At 44.6% G+C, this 21468-nt stretch overlaps 1 protein-coding gene across 1 annotated transcript; it reads left to right on the plus strand.

Annotated features, from left to right (window-relative positions):
• Positions 1–8077: 8077 nt before the first annotated feature.
• On the plus strand, positions 8078–8925 carry LOC127304071 (uncharacterized). The gene is made up of 2 exons (XM_071821060.1): positions 8078–8305; positions 8422–8925. The coding sequence occupies exons 1-2, from the start codon at positions 8078–8080 to the stop codon at positions 8923–8925; spliced, it is 732 nt and encodes a 243-aa protein (XP_071677161.1).
• The last annotated feature ends 12543 nt before the right edge of the window (positions 8926–21468 follow it).

Genomic DNA, 21468 nt, shown 5'->3' on the forward strand with positions numbered 1-21468 from the left:
GCCATGGATCAGGTATGTCAAGACTTTCACCTGTCGTAATATTATTTGACTTGTCGTCAAGATAGATCGCAAATTAGGTATGGGAGGCCGCCATGGGAATCGACCAGATCAACACATCCAAAATCTCATTGGATAGAGTCGGCGCTTCATACTTATTAGATTATACGTACTTAACAGATTCTAGTTCTCCGAAAACCCCTTTCGGGTAGATCATATACACAAGTATATATAATGTCCTTAGGCCGCCATGTCCTTAATGCGTAATCTACAACTATGGTTAGATCATCCAGGGCAGATTAACGTTTGGGTAAATAATCGATTGTCCCCTCCTTATTTTATCACAAAGATTTGCACTAATTGCCACTAGTTAGATCTCTATATCCGGGACGCTTGAGTATTCCACACAAGAACTGATCAGTTATATGTGTTGTACACTTTGCTAGGTGGCACAACGTGTTAGCCCACGGCATTGCGGTGCTGCTGTGAGGAAGAACAAAAAGCATATCGTAAGAGGTACACAAATTTAGGACACTCTTGTTTTCCAAGGAAATTGTAATATTCTGGTTTATGTATATAATTTTGTATGCAGGTCCTAACTGTGAGGAGGGTGAGGATTTTGAAGGTTTCATCAGGTATGCCAATCGCGTAAGAATGGATGATGCACAATTTGCTACATTGAAACAGCTAGTTGACAAGCACATGCCAAGAAAGCCACCGTATGTCTGCACGATCAAAAAATCAATCGTCGTGAAGAATAAAGCAAAAATGGTAAGCGCTGGATTACACACCAAAATTTTCACAGTTTCCTAACATAGCTGATTGAATTCTCTAATTGACTGTAATCTTATATGCAGTACTTCTCGAGGGGATTCACACTAAACCACATTGCTAGGCATACACAGCTACCAGCAGAAATAGAAGTTTATTCATCGAATACTAAAATTGCAACAGTTAAGATGGTGATGAGCAAGTCACAGGTCAATGGAAAAGGCAAAGGAGGTGCCATGATAACAACAAACTGGATGGAGGTTGTGAAGAAGACTAATATGAGAGTTAAAAACGTGTTTGTGTTCTGGTTCCGTGGTAGCCGCGGTGGTGGTCTCAAGCTTCTGGTTGATATTCTCTGAAATCAACAAAGGCATTACATTATTTTTACAATTGACTTATTTGTCCAAGTTGGAAGTCATGCTGAGACATTTTGATGTTTGTTGCAAACTTTATTTGACGTTTATGTCATACTGTTTTCAAATTATTCATGAATGTCAGTAGTGGTTCAAATTTTAAGTTTACTGAAATTATAATGCATTGTAACCACGAAAAAATGCCGTGAAATAACCTTGCTCTTCGTCCATCTCCTCTCATTCCGACTATCAAACGCCGTCGCTAAGAGAATCTGTTTGAGCTACTTTGATTACTCTGCGCATAAGGTGTGAAAATTAATTTCTATTTGTAGCAGTATTACGACATGAGTAGTACTAATTAAGGTAACAACATGAATTAGCGGGCAATTATTCAAAAATGTGTACCTTTGATTGTACTAATTAAGGGGACAACATTAATAATCGATCCCCGTAATTGACTACGCCTCCAAACTATCGAATCCCAACCTTCCCCACTAATTAAGGTAACGACATTATTTAGGGAAACAAACTTTGTCACGTTGATATCGACCCTCCCACGAATTAAGGTAACGACATTATTTAGGGAAACAAACTTTGTCACGTTGATATCGACCCTCCCACGAATTAAGGTAACAAGATTATGATCGCCTTTTGCCCACTTCCACCTATATAATCGCCTCATCTAACCTCATATCGTCTCTCATCGAAGCCTGGACGGGAAGAGCGGCGTCTGCGAAGTTACAATGGAAGATGATGTAAGTCATACACAACTCATCTCGTGTTGTCTATATTTAATATCAGATCTAATCTAGTCAAGTACAAACTCGTCTCTTCCGATTGCCCGATGCCCTATTTTCTCTGACGGTGATCGATGCCCTAACCATCTTAGGACTCAAATTTGTACGTGTTACATCTTTTCTATATTCAACTAGGTGGCATCGTTTGCTCGTGTTCGTCATGTTCGTGCTGCTCTTAAGTTGCACAAAAAGCTGAATATAAGAGGTCCGAAATTACCTCCCATTTATGTCTTCCATGCGATTCTATTGTTGGGCCTGATCTATTTAATACTTACGCAGGTCCTAGAATAAAGTGTGAGCATGAGTTCGAGGTGTTTGTTGAGTATGCAAATCGAGTAGCTATGGATGATGGAGAATTTCGTTATCTGAGAACTGTAGTTGATTATCTGAGAAGTAATGTTCAGAAAACTAATCTGAAAGCACCAATATATGTCTGCACCATAAAAAAATCACACGTCCAGGAGGGTAAAGCAAAAATGGTAAACATTACAGTACACACCAAGAGATTTATATTTATTTTCTACACCGTAACTGTTGTTTATATGTTTGATTTCTTTTATGCAGTACTTTTCGAAGAGATTCACCATGAGCCACATTATCCCTAATGTTGAACTGCCATCAGAAGTAGAAGTCTTATTCTTAGGAAAGGCTCGCCTCAAAGTTAAGATGGTGATGGACAAGTCAAAGGTGAAAGGCAAAGCCAAAGGAGGTGCCACGATAACATCGAACTGGAAGCAACTGGTGAAACTGCACGATATGAGAGTTAGTGACATATTCATCTTCGCTTTTGGTCGAAGCGTCGTCGATGGTGAATTCAAGATGGTAGTAGATAGGCTCTGAAATATGAACACTTAGTTCATACTCCAAATATTTTGTTATGTTTTTCAAGAACCATTGTGTCATCGATTTTTTATCTTCAACTTATTTTCTGTTCATGGACTTCCGTGTGTGTTGCTCCATCGTGAGTCCGTAAAGTGTTTTCGTAAGTAAAACGTCCGTATGTATAGCATTTACTGACCGTCCATTGGGGCAACTGACGACCGAATTTGCTGCACGGCAGCCTAGGCGACGCATTTACCGTGGCGCCTGCGCGTGGATAACCAGTGGCTCCTGCGCGTGGTTTACCGGTGGCGGCGTCCCAACTAGATATGTCGCTTCACAACCGGCGAGCCATTAAACAGGAGGGGAACTGATTCGGTGGCATCATAATAGCGAACACGCGTGGCCTCCCAGTCAACAGGTCGTCAACAGCGAACACGCGTACAAGGCCGCAGCACCACTCACTCGGTTCACCGACAGTCCATTTTATCCCATCCAGTGGAGCACATCAGGCCATCCCGCACCAAACCCTAGCTAGCCCATAACCTAAACCCGCCGCCGTCGAGCAGCCGTAGCAAGCGATGGGCCTCAACGACCACGAAGCCGGAGGAGCAGCGCCCGCGGAGCTAAAATCCGCCGTGCGGCCCCTCGTCCTCAGAGCCTCAACCCCGACGAAGCGACGATCTTGGCCGAGGCGCGGCGGCTCGTTCCGCCGTACTGGCACCTGCCAGCTGGTTGGAGGGTGAGCGCCGCCGGGTACGCCATCCCGCCGGTCCCTGAAAAAGACGAAGATCTGCGCGGCTACATCCGCCGCCGTCGAGCTGCCCTCACGCCGTGGGATCGGGCGAACCCAGACTGGGGGGAGGACAGCGCCTTGTGGAGGCCCCGGTTCGAGATGGAGCGCCTCGACGAGCTAGCCAACGAGTACGGTATGTACGCCGGCGGGAGGTACAATCAAATAGGGCGGCAGTCCTTCTGGGCCGGCAAGGACGTGGACACCGTGCTCGCGGCGCACGGCTATGTCCCTCTTCCTCGCGGCGCGCCACGCCGCCTACCACCACCGTACGGCGAACCACGGGCACCTCCAGCTCTTCCGCCGCGCCGGCACGAAGGGATCGTCCTTCCACCTCCAGCGACAAGCGAGCCGCGGGACCAAATTCCGATTCGCGGCCCTGCACCTCATCTGCGCGTTCCCAAGCCGGAGCCGCAACCGGATCCGGAGCCCGAGCCGCAGCCGAGGTGGACTGCGTATCTCAATTACCAGTCGGAGATTCGGGCTCCCGACGACCCCGCCGACACACCGGGCTTCACCCAGGCGCTCCAGCAGTCCAAGGCCGAACAGGAGTTCGACAAATGGTGGTCGCCGGAGATTCGGGCTCCCGACGACCCCGCCGACACAACGGGCCTCACCCAGGCGCTCCAGCAGTCCAAGGCCGAAGTGGAGGACGACAAATGGTGGTCCTCCGAAGACGATGAGGACGTGATATTGGGAGATGTGGAACTGAGTTACCAGGCCCAGATGCGGGCTCACGATGACCCAGCCGATACACCGGGGCTCGCCAAGGCGCTCCAGGAGTCCAAGGTCGAAGAAGAGGGCGGAAAATGGTGGTCCTCCGACGAAGAGGATTAGCCGGGTGGCATGTCTTGGAGGGACAAGCAAGATGTAGAGGCCGCCGATTTAGTGTTTTTTTCTTCCCTTTGCTGTTCAATCTTGTGTAAGAAACTTAGAAGGAATGAAAATCCTCTGTCGGCCCTATGTTTAATGCCAGGTGTCTTAACTTTCTTGCATTTTCTAGTTTATTAGTTCAAAAGACGTAGCTTGGTTAAGATCTAGGGTAAAAAATGAGTAAAAAATATTCACATATTGGTAGACTTGTGAACCCAAAACAAATAGTCTGTAAAAAATAGACCTCTTATTTTTGTTCAAAATGAAATATGCCCTATATATTGTTGACTAAAGGTGCATTGGTTTCACAAAGTCTCGTAGGGTTCTGACATGAAATAACCGTGTAGTCAGTTGGAATTAGTCACATGTTGGGCCTTTTGTTTCTGTTGTGCCCGGTTTTTGTTGGCCCATTTTTATAGCCCGAGGCTTTTGTGCGGAGATTGTATGCGGTTATTGTTGAAGCGGGGACACCGAGCGGCGAGGAGCGACGGCGAACGGCGACGGCGACGGCGAGAGCGAGAGCGGAGGCGCTTCTTCTTTTGGTCGTAGCCCCGGTGGTACTTTTCTGAGCCCCTGCACTACATCCTGCACGCCCCCCTCCACGACTTGCTGCCGCGCGCCGCCCCTGATGTAGGGTAGCTATCTATTAGGGTTAGTACCCAGAAATCTAGGACATCAGCAGGAGTTTGTAGTTCATTGTGAACATTGATTTAATTCTTTGGATTTCTGTTATTGGAATGTTTCGAATGTGTTTGATATGTTATATTATTTTTGTCAGAGATGGATGAAGAAGCAGGATGTCTTATTTGTGGCCAGCCTGACACTAACTGCTTCCGGTCCAAGCGTCGTGCATTTTCATTTGATGTAGCGATGGTGCATTTGTTTGAAGAACTAATTGTATGTATGTTTTGCATAGTACAAGCTAGATATACATTATTTCCCCGCCGTGTTCAATTCTTTTCTAAATAAATTGTTTTTTGTGTTCAATTCTTCAGGCCGTGCCTTGCCATGCTAGGGAGATGCTACATAGTTTAGTAGATACGTGGGTTGTTGCTGAATGCAATCATGGTTCTGTTTATCATTTCCATGTGGAGAAGACTGAAGCAAGAACTTACCTTTGTGGACCATTCTGGAGTTCTTTTGTAGACTCTTATGTTATGGATGAAAATGACATTGTGGAGTTCACATATGATGAAACTACTTCCAAGTTTGAAGTTGTTGTATTCAATGCTGACCGTGACGAAAAACCATGGGTTCAGTTACTGAGGCATGTTTCTTTGTTTCTAATTATTATTGTGATATTGTTTTCACATATTTCTCATTGTTCATTCTGTTTTATTTTTTTGTTTGTTCAGATTGTTGGGAGGTTTTGGAGTGCTGCAGAGTTACTTTTGAGAAAACCATTTTCTCAAATTTGCTAGACATTAACTCCGCAGAGATGAATGCAGTTACATGGGCTATATTCAAAGAGCTAAATAAAGTGGAGGAAAACGAATTCCTCGATTTCTTTGAAGTACCTCAGTTCTTTGTGACGAGGTTGAATGAATCTTCTCTTACTCGTTTGGTTAGTAACTTTTTCACTTGTTTTTAAGTTTCATTCATAACATACAAACAGTGTTAACGTTTTCTTTGTTTATATTTTACTTTTTTGTAGCTCATTCCATTTGATGTTGCACGTGGATACTATAGGCCGAGAGAAGGTGCTGCTATTTTTTATAGCAGATCTATTAATGGACAAATGGTTGGGGCTTATACAATCTACAAGGGGCAGCATATTGAGTTTGTAGATGGATGGAATGCGTTACGTAGCAGCTCATCTTGTGATAGGTTCATTAGTATGTCTGAAGATTGAGTTCAGGGATTTGTGCATCAGGCTTGAGATTGAAGATATCACATTATAAGATATGCATATGGATGAATCCTCATAGAATGAAAGGAGAAATTGTAATTCATCTTTGTATTCGGGTTGTACTATTTTTATTTCAGCAAAAACTTTCGTGCGTTTTGTAGTAAAAACTAATTTTTGTAATTCAGACTATTTTTAGTGTCACACGTTTTTAGGACATAATACGTTGGTTAATTCTGTTTCAACCCTAAATGCACATGTGCTGCTGATATATTCGGTTAACATTCCGGACAGGTAATAATAGGCCGGTTTGTACTAAGCCCATTAACGTGGAGCATGGACGCAGGGAAGGAATACTCATGGCCCATCCAACAGGGTTCTCTAGTTTTCTTTTGTTTTTTTTTTCAACTCGAATTTAACTGAAATTTAATACTTTATTTTCACATAAATTCAAAAAATGAAAAAACCTTCACACTTCGTCTTAGAATGGATACGAGAGTGTGTGCAAAAATTTCTGGAGCGTTTCTCGAAGGTCGAAAAATCCACATTCTTAGAAACGGAACCGTTTGGGTTACATCAAACCACTTTTTGTAAGCTAGTCGATTTTTCGACCTTCGAAAAAAATTCCAGTTTTTTACCCAATATGTCACACGTTTTTGTGAACATAATCCGTTGGTTAAAACTTTTTTTGAATTTTTTGAATTTAACCAGGTTTGCTGCAGATTTATTGAAATCAAAACTAAAAAACTTATCAGTTAGGCCGAAAGACATGTAACGCGGTTTGTACTAAGCCCATTAACGTGGAGCATGGACGTGGGGAAGGAATACTCATGGCCCATCCAGCAGGGTTCTCTAGTTTTCTTCTGTTTTTTTTCAACTCGAATTTAACTGAAATTTAATAGTTTATTTTCACGGAAATTCAAAAACTGAAAAAACCTTCACACTTCGTCCTAGAATGGATACGAGAGTGTGTGCAAAAATTTATGGAGCGTTTCTCGAAGGTCGAAAAATCGACATTCTTAGAAACGGAACCGTTTGGGTTACATCAAACCACTTTTTCTAAGATAGTCGATTTTTCGACCTTCGAAAAAAAATCCAGTTTTTTTTAAACCAATATGTCACACGTTTTTGTGAACATAATCCGTTGGTTAAAACGTTTTTTGAATTTTTTGAATTTTACCAGATGTGCTGCAGATTTATTCAAATCAAAACTAAAAAACTTATCAGCTAGGCCGAAAGACATGTAACGCGGTTTCTACTAAGCCCATTAACGTGGAGCATGGACGCGGGGAAGGAACACTCATGGCCCATCCATCAGGGTTCTCTAGTTTTCTTTTGTTTTTTTTCAACTCGAATTTAACTAAAATTTAATTGTTTATTTTCACAGAAATTCAAAAATTGAAAAAACCTTCACACTTCGTATTAGAATGGATACGAGAGTGTGTGCAAAAATTTCTGGAGCGTTTCTCGAAGGTCGAAAAATCCACATTCTTAGAAACGGAATCGTTTGGGTTACATCAAACCACTTTTTCTAAGCTAGTCGATTTTTCGACCTTCGAAAAAAAATCCAGTTTTTTTTACCCAATATGTCACACGTTTTTGTGAACATAATCCGTTGGTTAAAACTTTTTTTGAATTTTTCGAATTTTCGAATTTTTCGAATTTGGCCGTCAGACATGTAACGGGCCAATGTGGGCCGCCAGACCTCTAACTGCATGTTCGCCTCCCGCCCCTATATCCGCCCAATACTGTGGCAGTTCCACCGTTCTGTCCCAACCCCGGCCGTTCGTCTACCGCATCCCAGTGCTCCCTTCCTCCCACGCTGTCCATGGCATCTGCCTCTTCCTCCGTCGTGGCCGGAGACGAGAAGTCCACGACGGAGAAGTACCGCATCCTTGCGCACGGGAGTACATATATCGACGTCGTCTACACCAATGAGGTGGCGACTGTTGATAGAATTCTTCGTATGTACGAGGGTTGGCTCGACGAGGACGAGGACAGGTTCAAGTTCATTGGTCTGGATCTCGAGTATGACTCTAGCGGACACAAGTTGGCGGTAATGCAAATCGCCATGAGGGAGCACGTTCTTGTATTCCACTACATTAGGTACAAGGATCATTGAAATTTATGTCCCTACATTGAATTTAAAGCGTCCCTACATTTTCATTACAGTACTTGTTGAATTTATTTGTGCTGCTCTTGACAAAGGTGCAAGGATCATTGTCCGCGCCTGCGGCTTTTCTCAAGGACAAGCAATACACTTTTACAAGTGTTGCTAAAAGAAATGACACAAAAGTTCTTCGTGCGGCCGGTCTTCCTGTTCCAGAAGAGAGACACATCGACATCCAGGACATTTTCAAGATTAATGGTCAACCGCAGGCTGGAATGGCTGATCTTGCAGCAAAGCTCATTGATCCCAAGTTTGCCAACATGAAGAAGGACTTCAAGTACAACCGGCTTCGGAAGGAAGGGCATGGTTTCTGGGAATGCAAGCCACTGTCCTGGATGAACCTCGAGTACGCAGCTATTGACGGCTATCTCAGTTATGAGATATACAACAAGATCTACACGGTGAACGAGGGACAAGCTCACCTCCAGAGATCAGACCACATCTGCCCCAGATGCAAAAATCAGGATGAATCTTCATCAATGAACAAGCGTCAGAAGCAAGCCTGAGAGTGATAAGACTCAAGGGGGCAAGTACTAGTGTGTTTGTGCAGTCTGTAATTATATTTGCGATGTGTCCAAGACATAGTTGTGCTCTATGTTATTTGTGAACAAATTCTCCATATTGTTTTGTAAGTATCATACAGTGATCTGTGCAGTCTGTAATGGTATTCGCAATGTGTGCAAGACATAAGTTGTGCTCTCTGTCATTCGTGAACAAAATTGTCCTAGTTGTGTTGCAAGTATCAAAATTCGACCTTTGACAATCTGACCAATGTTTGTACAACAAATAATACACAAGTGCAACAATGTGAATCGATCAAGTAGTGTTGTTCATACTTCCGATGGTCCCTCATATCTGCATTGCATGAAATAACACACAAGTCAGTGGCACATAAAATAGTAGAAGATTAGTGCAAGCTATTTAAGAGTAGGGCTGAATCAGATACTCACTCCTTATGTAGCCTGCACTTCATCTTGTTGTTTCTGTTATGACCTGGTTGATTGCAAGCAGTGCACAACCTCTCCTTCTTCCGCTCATCGTGTGATAGTATCCTGCCATGTTTTGACGTCTGTTGATTCGTATCCTTGTCCTTATAGTACTTCTTGTTTTGTTTAGGTGCTCCTTTGGTCTCAGCTTTATCAGGATCACCCACTACTGGTGCATCTCCTCTGTTTTGTGCGTCCTCATGGTAAGCCGTTGAACGACTGTTCTGGTCACCTTTTCTCATGTGTATTATGCCTTTCATACATTTCATAAGCTATTTGTAAGATTACGGGTCATGCAATGCTGCATCAAAAGCTTCTCCAATTTGGGTAAGCTCGCTATGCTTTCTCCGCTCAGCTACCCCTTCCCATCCCCATCCGTACAAATCACTCTCGCGTCTCGAGGGCAAACCATACCTTGCATCCTTCGAGAACCTTCGGAGAACACAACAGTTCGGAATTTCAGAGCACCCCACAAAATGCAAAACAAACAAGATGTGCTTGCAAGGTAGCCCTTTCCGATACATCCTTCGGCAGCTGCACGTTATTGTTTCCTCTTTGCTTTCAGGTCTGTACTCCACTGAAAACAAATACTTACGGTTATTCATCCATGACACAACGAAGGTTGTTAACCCACCAGCACATCCAAGTTGATCTACAATCTCTAGGCCCCCAATCTTTTTCAGCTCCCCTTGAACGAGGTAGAAGTTTGTAGCAGTGAATTTACGGGCAGCAGACATTTCTATATCCTTGTACCTGGTAACTGCAACCGGTACTGTCTGAGAGTCTATGGTGTCCTGGCGGGCCTCTTCCTCCCGGACACGGCTACTGTTATTCTCGTAGTGCACAACCATATCCACCATTGTCAGTCCAAAGTCAAGGTGGGTGTGTAGGGTGGAGTTCAAACTCTCGCTCCTCTGGTTGCTTTTCATTCCGAGGAAATATCCATTCGCTAGATACGCGGCTGACCACAACTTCTTCCTCCTATACATCCTCTTCATCCATTCTTTGGTTAATTCCGTCTGGTGCTTCTCGACGAATGCCCTCCATCTCTCCTCGAATACTTGTTCTGAAGTGGTGTAGTACGGCGACCGGAATTCATTGTGAGCCAGGGAGTCAATGTGCTTCTTCATGTTCTTCTCAATATGCCACGTACAAACACGGTACCACACGCCTGGAAAGACTTTACCAACAGCGGCGATCATTGCAGCATCCCCATCAGTGATGATCCCTTTAGGCTTCTGCTGATACATGGCTTTCAGGAATGTTTCTAACAACCACTTGTATGTTACTTCCTTTTCGTCCGAGACAATGGTGCATGCAAAAACGATGTAGTCCGCGGTGATTGTTTATTCCCACAAAAGGTATGAACGGCATAGCATACCGATTTGTTTTGTACGTCTTTGTCAAACACCAGCACGTCACCGAAGTCGGCATAGTCTGCCGAGACCGAGAATCACACCGAGAACAGGTGTAACAATTTTCCACCTTTACCAAGCTTGTAATCAAAATAGAATTCAGGATCATCTCGCTTCCTCTTCTCCATAATGCCAATGGTTGTGTTGGCGTCACCCTTTGCAAGCATCTTCCTCTTTTCACGGCAAGACATGTTGTAAAGATCCTTTCTTACAAATCCTACCATGCTGTATTTTCCATTGTCACTGATAAATGTCCTCATAATGTTGAATAATCTCATCCCAGCAGCTCCCAGTGACATGATCCTAGATTTCTGATGAGCCTTGATCTTTCTATGAGACCTCATAAAAGCGATTTGATCAGCTGTAGCAGGCTTATGGTTGTGATTGTCGTCAAATCTCAGAACAGTCCAAACACCCTTTTTCCTGTTATACGACACACTGAAATGGGCACCACAGTTGCAGCGAGACTCAGGACGGTGCCTATACATTCTGTCTTTCATTTCTAAGTACTTGCTTTCACGTTGCCCAGCCCTGGAGCAAAGAAACCGCCTATACCGAATGGTGGGTGTCCCTAATTCATCAAGGCGTTCCTTTTTCTTCTCGCGTCGAATGCTAAAACCATGTTCTTTGGCATACTTGTTGTAGAAATAATAGGCAGCCTCTTCGGAAACAAAGATCATGGCCCTTACTGACCTCATACTTTCGCTGTCTGCTCATTTCCGCATCAATATCATATGGATCCTTATTATCTTCCTGCTTAGTATGGTCCAACTGGGAACTTCCTGTCACCTAAACAAATATGACAAACATGGCGTTATTGTTACAGACACTTTGATTTGTTCTATTATGCATTGCAATGCATCAAAATAAAATCTTACTTCGCTTTTGCATTCAGATTTTGACAGCTGTGAAACCCCCCCTTCTAATGATTTCGACTGCTCAGGAATATCCTCTTCATAAGCAAAGTCTTCCAAATCAGAATCCCCATAGTAGGTAAGCTCACCTGCTTACGATTACAACAACCTGCGCAATTTATAGGAAAATAGCAAATTACATGTATATTCATCTTCACCTGGAAGAAGGCAAGTAAGATAAAAGAAAACATACATCACTCGTATTTTCAGAAGTGGGTTCATCATCTGTCTCTCTTATGCTGTCTTCATCATCGATGTCCATCTACAAAATTTGCAACAAGGAGGCAAAATTCAAGGACAAAATATTCCCATGCACACTGTACTGATAAAATATGAAAATGTGAGTGACTCACATTATCAGACTCAGATTCAGGATCACCAAAAATGCTATCATCATCATCGGACAGAAGGTATTTCATATTCATCTTCTGAAGATGAAATATCAAAAGCATCCCATGTAGAGTCATCAACATCTGTAGTTGCTTTCTCATTGCCAATCCCAGAAGCCATAGAGCCGTCCATCTGTCCAAATAAAACCAACATCACTGACCTAATCAACATAAAAACTCGGCTTGGAATTCATTGTGAAATGCTGATTAACAAAAAATATACAAAAAATTGGTAAAATTTTGAACAACAAATTAAACCCTAAGCACAAATGCGACAATACATCCTATAAAGTATACATGGAATAAGAATAGAATAACAGTGTGGCACGGGGGGCTAACCTCTTCTGTTCGTCGGTGGCAATCTGGGCAGCCACGGGAAGTTGGGCTCGGCGGTGCTCTGCCTTGCAATGGAACGACCTATATGTCGATCGTGGGGAGGCGGAGGGTGGATGACTCAGACGTTCGCCGCCGTATTATCGTGCGCACCGCGGTGACGGCCAACCGATCCACCGGATGCGGGAAGGATAGGAGATCACCGAGGTAACCAGCCAGACCTGCTACGATTCACCGGGGTACGTGCAAATGGCGGTGGTGAGGGATCGACCGGCTACAACAAGACGGAGGGATCAAAACCCTAGGTATGAATGGCGGCCGTGGGAGGGGAGGGGTGGAGTTGGGCCAAGGTTGGACGCCGGATCCTTGCCACGATCAGTGGAGAAGCAGTATTCACCGGAGAAGATCTAGATCGGAGATCGCCGGGCTGGCGGCTGCGACGAGCTGATCAAGGTACGTGAGAATGGAAAGTGACAACCGACGACGATCACCAAGCAGTATCCATCGGACGTATACACCGACACGTACATACACCGAAACGTACATACACTGTATACCCTTTCAACGAGTACAAGGGTACACCGTATACCCTTTCAATGGGTACACGGGTACAATCGATATGGATCTTCGGAGGCTAACCTAGCCCGACCCGTTAGCGCCGGCGGAAGGAGCACGTGCATAATGGTACGTTTATGCAATTGTTGGTTTGGGGGTCTATGGAAGCAGTCGCCTTTCTGAAATCTCAAGGCCCATCACGTTGGCAGCTTGGAACAGACTTGGGGGACAAAGTTTAGTCCCACATTGCTAGTTGGGAGTGAGTTGGAGTGGTATATAAGGGCTGTTGTTCTAGTCCTTCCAAGTGAGTGAGAATAGAAGGAGCCCTCGCGCACTCCTCCTCCTTCGCCCGCCCCGCCTCGCCTCGTCACGTCGCGTCGCGTCTCGTGACTCGAGTTCGAGTTCGAGACACACTCAAGGAAGCCTAAATTTTTGGTCCCTGGCTTCCTACGCGTGTCAACGCGGTCGGCTCTCCTCCTAGGCTATACCAGGAGATAGATCAGATCTGGAGTCTCGAACGCCCAGAACTCTCTAGTCTGCCTCTCTCACGAAGAAGTTCCTTTTGCTGTGCTACTCTCTAGTTTTTCCCATCCCGACGACTGCGTGCACAGCCGTCCGGGAGAGCAGGCCTCCGAAACCCCGTCCGTTGAGATCCTGCACCGGGAGGCGGACGATAAGGTTTTTGGGGAGCGTCTCGGCGCGACTGCTCGCTGCTATTCGTGCTCTTCTTCGCCGGATCGACTGCTTCCTCGATGACTCCGACGACACCATGGGCGACATCAGCTATTCCCATGGTGGTGCTGCTGGCGCGACCTTCCCGGTCGCGATGTACGTGATTTTCCTCTACTATCTTGCACTGCTATTTGTTCCATGTTCAGATCTGATGCATGTGCTTAGTCTGATGTGTATGGTTAAGTATGCTTGTGCATCTGTAATGTTGCTTTCGGTAATTAATCTCACTTGGAAATTGCCTAATAATCCAACAATCCAAAAACCTTATATGCATAGGAAATTTTTACCGTCTGGTTTTGCTGTTGCGCTCGTTTACGGGTTCTCATTTCAAGAGATGGCAGAATAAGACCCTATTGTGGCTCACTTCTATGGGCGTGCACCGAGTTGCGGAAGGTATTACCAGAGGTCCGCTTACTCCTGAATAGGATAAAGCGTTCGGGGATGCCACCGTAATCTTTGTGGGTGTCGTCCTAAGTTTGCTTGGAGACAAATTGGTTGATGCTTATCTGCACATCCGAAATGGAAAGGAACTGTGGGATGCACTAGACGCTAAGTTTGGTGCTGCCGATGCCGGAGGTGAACTGTATGCTATGGAGCAGTTCAATTACTACAGAATGGTTGAGAACCAATTTGTAGTAGAACAGACTCATGAAATACAGATCATGGCAAAGGAACTTGAGCTCCTCAAGTGTGTGCTACCGGACAAGTTTGTCGCGGGATGCATTGTCGCTAAGCTTCCCCCTTCATGGAGGAACTTTGCCACTTCTCTGAAACATCAGAGGCATGAGTTCTCTGTTTAGAATATCATGGGCTCTCTGGATGTTGAGGAGAAGGCGAGGGCAAAAGACAAACACACTGGAGGAACCGAGGGACGCTCTGCTGCCAATATGGTGCAGAAAAATGTCCACAAGTCCAAGGAAAAGAACAAGGGAGTCTCCCAGACTACCAACTTCAAGAAGAAGGGGAAAACGGAGAAGAAAGATCCTTGCTGGGTGTGTGGCGAGACGGGCCATTGGGCTAATCGCTGTCCACAACGCAAAGGAAAGAAAGGTCAGGCTCGACAGAACTCAAATTCTGTCAACATGGTCATTGGCAACACCGGTGAAGGAACTACAGGGTATGGTAATATATTACCTACTATTCTTTCGGTGTTTCAGCCCACAGAATGGTGGGTTGATATAGGTGCCAATGTTCATGTGTGTGCTGACATCTCCATGTTTACCTCTTATCAGGCCCGAGGTTCCTCAGTAATGATGGGGAATGGGTTACATGCTACTGTTCGTGGTGTTGGCACGGTAGATCTGAAATTTACTTCGGGAAAGATCGTGCAACTGAAGAACGTGCTGCATGTCCCTTCTATCAAGAAGAATCTCGTTAGTGGCTCCCGTCTTATGAAAGATGGGTTTAAGTTGGTGCTTGAGTCCAATAAAGTTGTACTGTCTAAGTATGGAACTTCTGTTGGAAAGGGCTATGAATGTGAGGGAATGTTTCGCTTCTCTCTAGAAGACTTATGTGATAATGTTGTGAACCATGTAAGCACAAGCGCTAATGAGACTAATGTTTGGCATTCACGACTTTGTCATGTTAATTTCGGTTGTATGACACGGCTTGCTGATATGAGTTTAATTCCAAAATTCACCTTTGTCAAAGGCTCTAAGTGCCATGCTTGTGTGCAAGCAAAGCAGCCTCGCAAGTCTCACAAGCCTGCGAAGGAAAGAAACTTGGCACCACTAGAGCTCATACATTCAGATCTATGTGAGATGAATGGTGAGTTGACAAGAGGTGGAAAGAAATATTTCATGACTTTGATTGATGATTCCACTAGGTATTGTTATGTGTATCTTTTGAAAACTAAAGATGAGGCTCTTGATTTCTTTAAAATCTATAAGGCTGAAGTTGAGAACCAACTTGAAAGAAAGATAAAAAGGGTTCGGTCCGATCATGGTGGAGATTACTTTTCTAATGAGTTCAATTTATTATGTGCGGAACATGGTATAATCCATGAGAGGACGCCTCCCAATTCCCCACAATCCAATGGGATTGCGGAAAGGAAAAAACCGCACTCTAACAGATTTGGTTAACGCCATGTTAGATGTTTCGGGTTTATCCAAGGAATGGTGGGGGGAGGCTATATTGACTTCGTGTCATGTCCTAAACCGTGTTCCAACCAAGAATAAAGAGATTACCCAGTATGAGGAATTGGAAAAGAAAAGACCAACACTCTCCTACGTACGAACTTGGGGTTGTTTGGCTAAAGTGAATTTGCCAATCACCAAAAAGCGAAAGCTTGGACCAAAAACCGTGGACTGTGTCTTTCTTGGCTATGCTTCCCATAGCATTGCTTATAGATTTCTTGTGGTGAAATCTGGAGTGGACGACATGAATGTTGGCACCATCTTTGAATCAAGAGATGCTACATTCTTTGAGGATATATTTCCTATGAGAGATATGCATGGCATGTCTAGTTGGGAATCTGATCCAATACATGAAACTTCTATGGAGTCTGATGAGGAATCTGATGATGAGAGTTCAGATTCTGATGAGGATGACAATGAAGCTCCAATGAGGAGTAAGAGACAAAGGAATGCAAAGTCTTTTGGTAATGATTTTATTGTGTATCTTGTGGATGATACTCCCACTACCATTTCAGAAGCTCTTACATCTCCTGATGCAGACTACTGGAAGGAAGCAGTTCAAAGCGAGATGGATTCCATCTTGGCTAATGGAACATGGGAGTTAACTGAGCGTCCTTATGGGTGCAAACCTGTAGGATGTAAATGGGTATTTAAGAAGAAGCTTCGAGCTGATGGTACTATTGAGAAGTACAAAGCTCGGCTTGTAGCCAAAGGCTATACCCAAAAGTTAGGCGAAGATTTCTTCGATACATACTCATCTGTGGCGAGATTGACCACAATACGAGTACTACTGTCATTGGCTTCCTCACACGGTCTTCTCGTTCATCAAATGGACGTTAAGACGGCTTTCCTAAATGGAGAGTTGGACGAGGAAATTTACATGGAACAGCCTGATGGTTTCGTACTAGAAGGTCAAGAGAGAAAGGTGTGTAAACTAAAGAAATCTCTGTATGGTCTCAAACAAGCGCCCAAACAATGGCATGAGAAGTTTGAAAGAACTTTAACATCTGTGGGCTTTGTTGTTAATGAAGCTGACAAATGTGTGTACTACCGCCATGGTGGGGGTGAGGGAGTTGTCCTATGTTTATATGTGGATGACATACTAATTCTTGGGACAAGTCTCAAAGTGATTGAGGAGGTCAAAACCTTCTTATCTTAGTGTTTCGAGATGAAAAATCTTGGAGAAGATGATGTTATACTAAACATCAAGTTACTGAGAGATGATAATAATGGGATTACACTTGTGCAATCTCATTATGTTGAAAAAGTGTTGAGCAGATTTGGTTATGCTGATTGCAAATCTTCTCTCACACCTTATGATCCCAGTGTCTTGCTTCGAAAGAATGAAAAGGCAGCTAGAGATCAGTTGAGATACTCTCAAATCATTGGTTCACTCATGTATTTAGCTTGCGCTACGAGGCCTGATATCTCGTTTGTTGTATGCAAACTTAGCCGGTTTGTGGCCAACCCGGGAGATGATCTTTGGCATGCTCTAGAGAGAGTGATGCACTATCTAAAGGGAACCATGAGTTATGGAATTCATTATACCGGGTATCCAAGAGCACTTGAAGGGTATAGTGATTCTAATTGGATTTCAGATGCTAAAATGAAGGCCACAAGTGGATATGTTTTCACTCTTGGTGGTGCTGTTTCCTGGAAGTCTTGCAAGCAGACCATCTTAACAAGGTCAACTATCGAAGCAGAACTCACAGCATTAGATATAGCTGTTGTCGAAGCGGAATGGCTTCGTGAGCTCTTGATGGACTTGCCTATGGTTGAAAAACCAATACCGGCTATCCTCATGAACTGTGATAATCAAACTGTGGTTATCAAAGTGAAAAGTTCTAAGGATAATATGAAAAGTTCCAAACATGTCAAGAGGAGATTGAAGTCTGTCAGAAAACTGAAAAACTCCGAAGTAATAGCATTGGATTATGTCCAAAGTGCTAAAAATCTGGCAGATCCTTTCACAAAAGGACTTTCAAGAAATATGATAGACCTTGCATCGAGGGAGATGGGTTTGAGACCCACTTGAGTTGCCGAGGGGGTAACCCAACATATGTACTCGGAAATTCCGTGAAGTAGGATCTAGGAAAACAAACCGGAGCAACTGAGTTGAGAGAAAACTTAATACTCCCACTCCGCTGCAGATGCAATTCTCTCATAGTTACTGTAAGGCAGGTTGACAACGTCTTAATGTGTTCTGAGCGGCTCTTGATGAGCGAAGATGATGTCCTACAGGGCGATCTTTGAAGAACACACCTATACGAGTGACACTACTGGTCATAGTGTGGGAGATTTGGGTGAATCTCTAGTAAGCTCATGAAGGGCCAAGGAGTATGACTTATAAGCTCCACCCGAGGGGAAGGCTATGGTAGCCTAGTACCGTGCCGTCATTGAGTGAAACTTGCTGCACAAAGACTGACAATTCAAGGCATAGTCCATTGTTCAGTTGTAGTCAAACGTAGCTCCTTGCCTAGGTGGAAGTTCAACTTAACAGTCTCCACTGAAGTGCGGGTATATTAAACAGTGAATGAAACTAATGTGTCATCTGATATGCATATGAGATCTGGTGGGGGATTGTTGAATGTAGATGGGCTGCAGCCCAGTAACGCAACTCATGTAGTCTACAATTCCTGAAATCTCAAGGCCCATCACGTTGGCAGCTTGGGACAGCCTTGGGGGACAAAGTTTAGTCCCACATTGCTAGTTGGGAGTGAGTTGGAGTGGTATATAAGGGTTGTTGTTCTAGTCCTTCCAAGTGAGTGAGAATAGAAGGAGCCCTCGCGCACTCCTCCTCCTCCGCCCGCCCCGCCTCGCCTCTCCTCGCCTCGTCATGCACGCACGTCGCGTTTGGTGACTTGAGTTCGAGTTCGAGACACACTCAAAGAAGGCTAAATTTTTTCTTGGTGCACCAACTGAGTTGGGTACGTGTCGACCTGCATGTGCATGCTCGCCGCGTGTCCCTGGCTTCCTACGCGTGTCAACGCGGTCGGCTCTCCTCCTAGGCTATACCAGGAGATAGATCAGATCTAGAGTCTCGAACGCCCAGAACTCTCTAGTCTGCCTCTCTCACGATGAAGTTCCTTTTGCTGCGCTACTCTCTAGTTTTCCCCATCCCGGCGACTGCGTGCACAGCCGTCCGGGAGAGCAGGCCTCTGAAACCCCGTTTGTTGAGATCCTGCACCGGGAGGAGGGCGATAAGGTTTTTGGGGAGCGTCTCGGCGCGACTGCTCGCTGCTGTTCGTGCTCTTCTTCGCCGGATCGACTGCTTCCTCGACGACTCCGACGACACCATGGGCGACATCAGCTATTTCCATGGTGGTGCTGCTGGTGCGACCTTCCTGGTCGCGATGTATGTGCTTTTCCTCTCCTACCTTGCACTGCTACTTGTTCCATGTTCAGATCTGATGCATGTGCTTAGTCTGATGTTTATGGTTAAGTATGCTTGTGCATCTGTAATGTTGCTTTCGGTAATTAATCTCATTTGGAAATTGCCTAATAATCCAACACAAATTTCCTATATTATATTATATCTATCTATACCTACATTTTTTATTCCGATTTTTACCCCTCAACATTTTTCCTTCTCCCCGCTGTGTGCCTGCATGCGCCTCCTAGATCTCCGGGAACTCGAGTAGTGGGGCCGCATGTCGATCTAGAGACTAGAGGAAGGTGATACGTCCAAAACGTATCTACTTTCCCGAACACTTTTGCTATTGTTTTGCCTCTAATTTGTGTATTTTGGATACAACTAACACGGACTAACGCTGTTTTCAGCAGAATTGCACTGGGTTTTGTGCAGAAATTCGACTTTCAGGAAAAACCCCGGAAATAATCGCAATGGGCCTATTTTCACCGTGAAGATGAAGGGCCAAAAGGGCGAACCAGGGGGGGGCCCGTGGCCCCCAGACCACAGGCCGGCGCGGCCTGGAGGGGGGGCGCGCCGCCCTATGGTCTGGGCGCCTCGGTGGCCCCCCGACGCTCCCCTTTCGACTACAAAGTCCCTTCGACCTAAAAACGCCAGGGGGTTCGACCATATTTCCAGAAACCATCCAGTACGCCGCCGCCATCGCGAAACTCCGCCTCGGGACCAGAAACTCCGTTCTGGCACTCTGTCGGGACGGGGAATTGGAGGGGATCATCACCGCCATCACCACCGACACCTCTCCATCGACCAGCCATGTTTCCCCATCCATGTGTGAGTAATTCCCCCGCTGTAGGCTGAAGGGGATGGTAGGGATTGGATGAGATTGATCATGTAATAGTCATAAGATTGTTAGGGCATGGTGCCTAGTATCCGTAGATGTTACTTTTATGATATTGTAGCAACTTGTTATGCTTAATGCTTGTCACTAGGGCCCGAGTGCCATGATCTCAGATCTGAACATGTTATTGTTTCATCATGATATGCATTGTTTTATGATCTTACCTGCAAGTTGTATACACACGTTGCTGTCCGAAACCCGAGGCCCCAAAGTGACAGAAATTGGGACAACCGGAGGGGAAGGCGGTGATGTGAGGATCACATGTGTTCACTGAGTGTTAATGCTTTGCTCCGGTACTCTATTAAAAGGAGTACCTTAATTTCCAGTAGTTTCCCTAGAGGCCTGGCTGCCACCGGCTGGTAGGACAAAAGATGTTGTGCAAGTTTCTCATTGCGAGCACGTACGACTATATATGGAACACATGCATGTGGATTGATTAGTACTTGGGTACCGCTTTATTATTATCTGCAAATGCCCTACCATGATTGTTATATGAATTCTCTCATCCATGCAACGCCCGTTCATCCATCCCTGTGCCTATAGTATTTTAATCCTGCTGTTTACTATAATCACTACTGCTGTTATTTCACTATTCCTACTGCTATAAAACTGTTGCTACTGATAAACTCTTGCGAGCAAGTCTGTTTCCAGGTGCAGCTGAATTGACAACTCCGCTGTTAAGGCTTACAAGTATTCTTTGTCTCCCCTTGTGTCGAATCAATAAATTGGGTAATACTTCCCTCGAAGACTGTTGCGATCCCCTATACTTGTGGGTCATCAAGACTATTTTCTGGCGCCGTTGCTGGGGAGCATAGCTTTATTTGCAAGTTCACTTGGATTGATATTGTTCGCTGCAAATCCTCCATCATGGGTAAACCTCACGATACTAAAGTCGCCATATTACCATCCACTACAAGAAAAGGTACAACTCTGAGTACCTCTGCTGCTCTTGATTCACCGTCTGTGATAAGTCAACTTGTTTCACCACCACAAACTTCACGTGTTGGTATTTCTGCTGAATCTGAAAATTCCTTTGATAATTTTGATGATGCTTCTACTGTGCTTGATAATACTGGTTCATTAGGTCCTTTTCTAGATGCTACAATTGCTAGGTCTAGACAAATTGTAAATACTGAAACTCCTAATGAAAATACTGTTACACCTGTTAATTCACCTGAGACTGATGATCTTGATGAAGATTATGTGTAACTTGATGATGATTTTATTGATAAATGCAATGCTACTACTAGTACAAGTAACCTTAAAAAGCTTCTTGCACAACATGCTGTTAGATATAAACTGTCTCCTGATCCTAAATTTGC

This window comes from Lolium perenne, chromosome 5 (genome assembly GCF_019359855.2).
Source record: "Lolium perenne isolate Kyuss_39 chromosome 5, Kyuss_2.0, whole genome shotgun sequence".
Taxonomy (NCBI): Eukaryota; Viridiplantae; Streptophyta; class Magnoliopsida; order Poales; family Poaceae; genus Lolium; species Lolium perenne.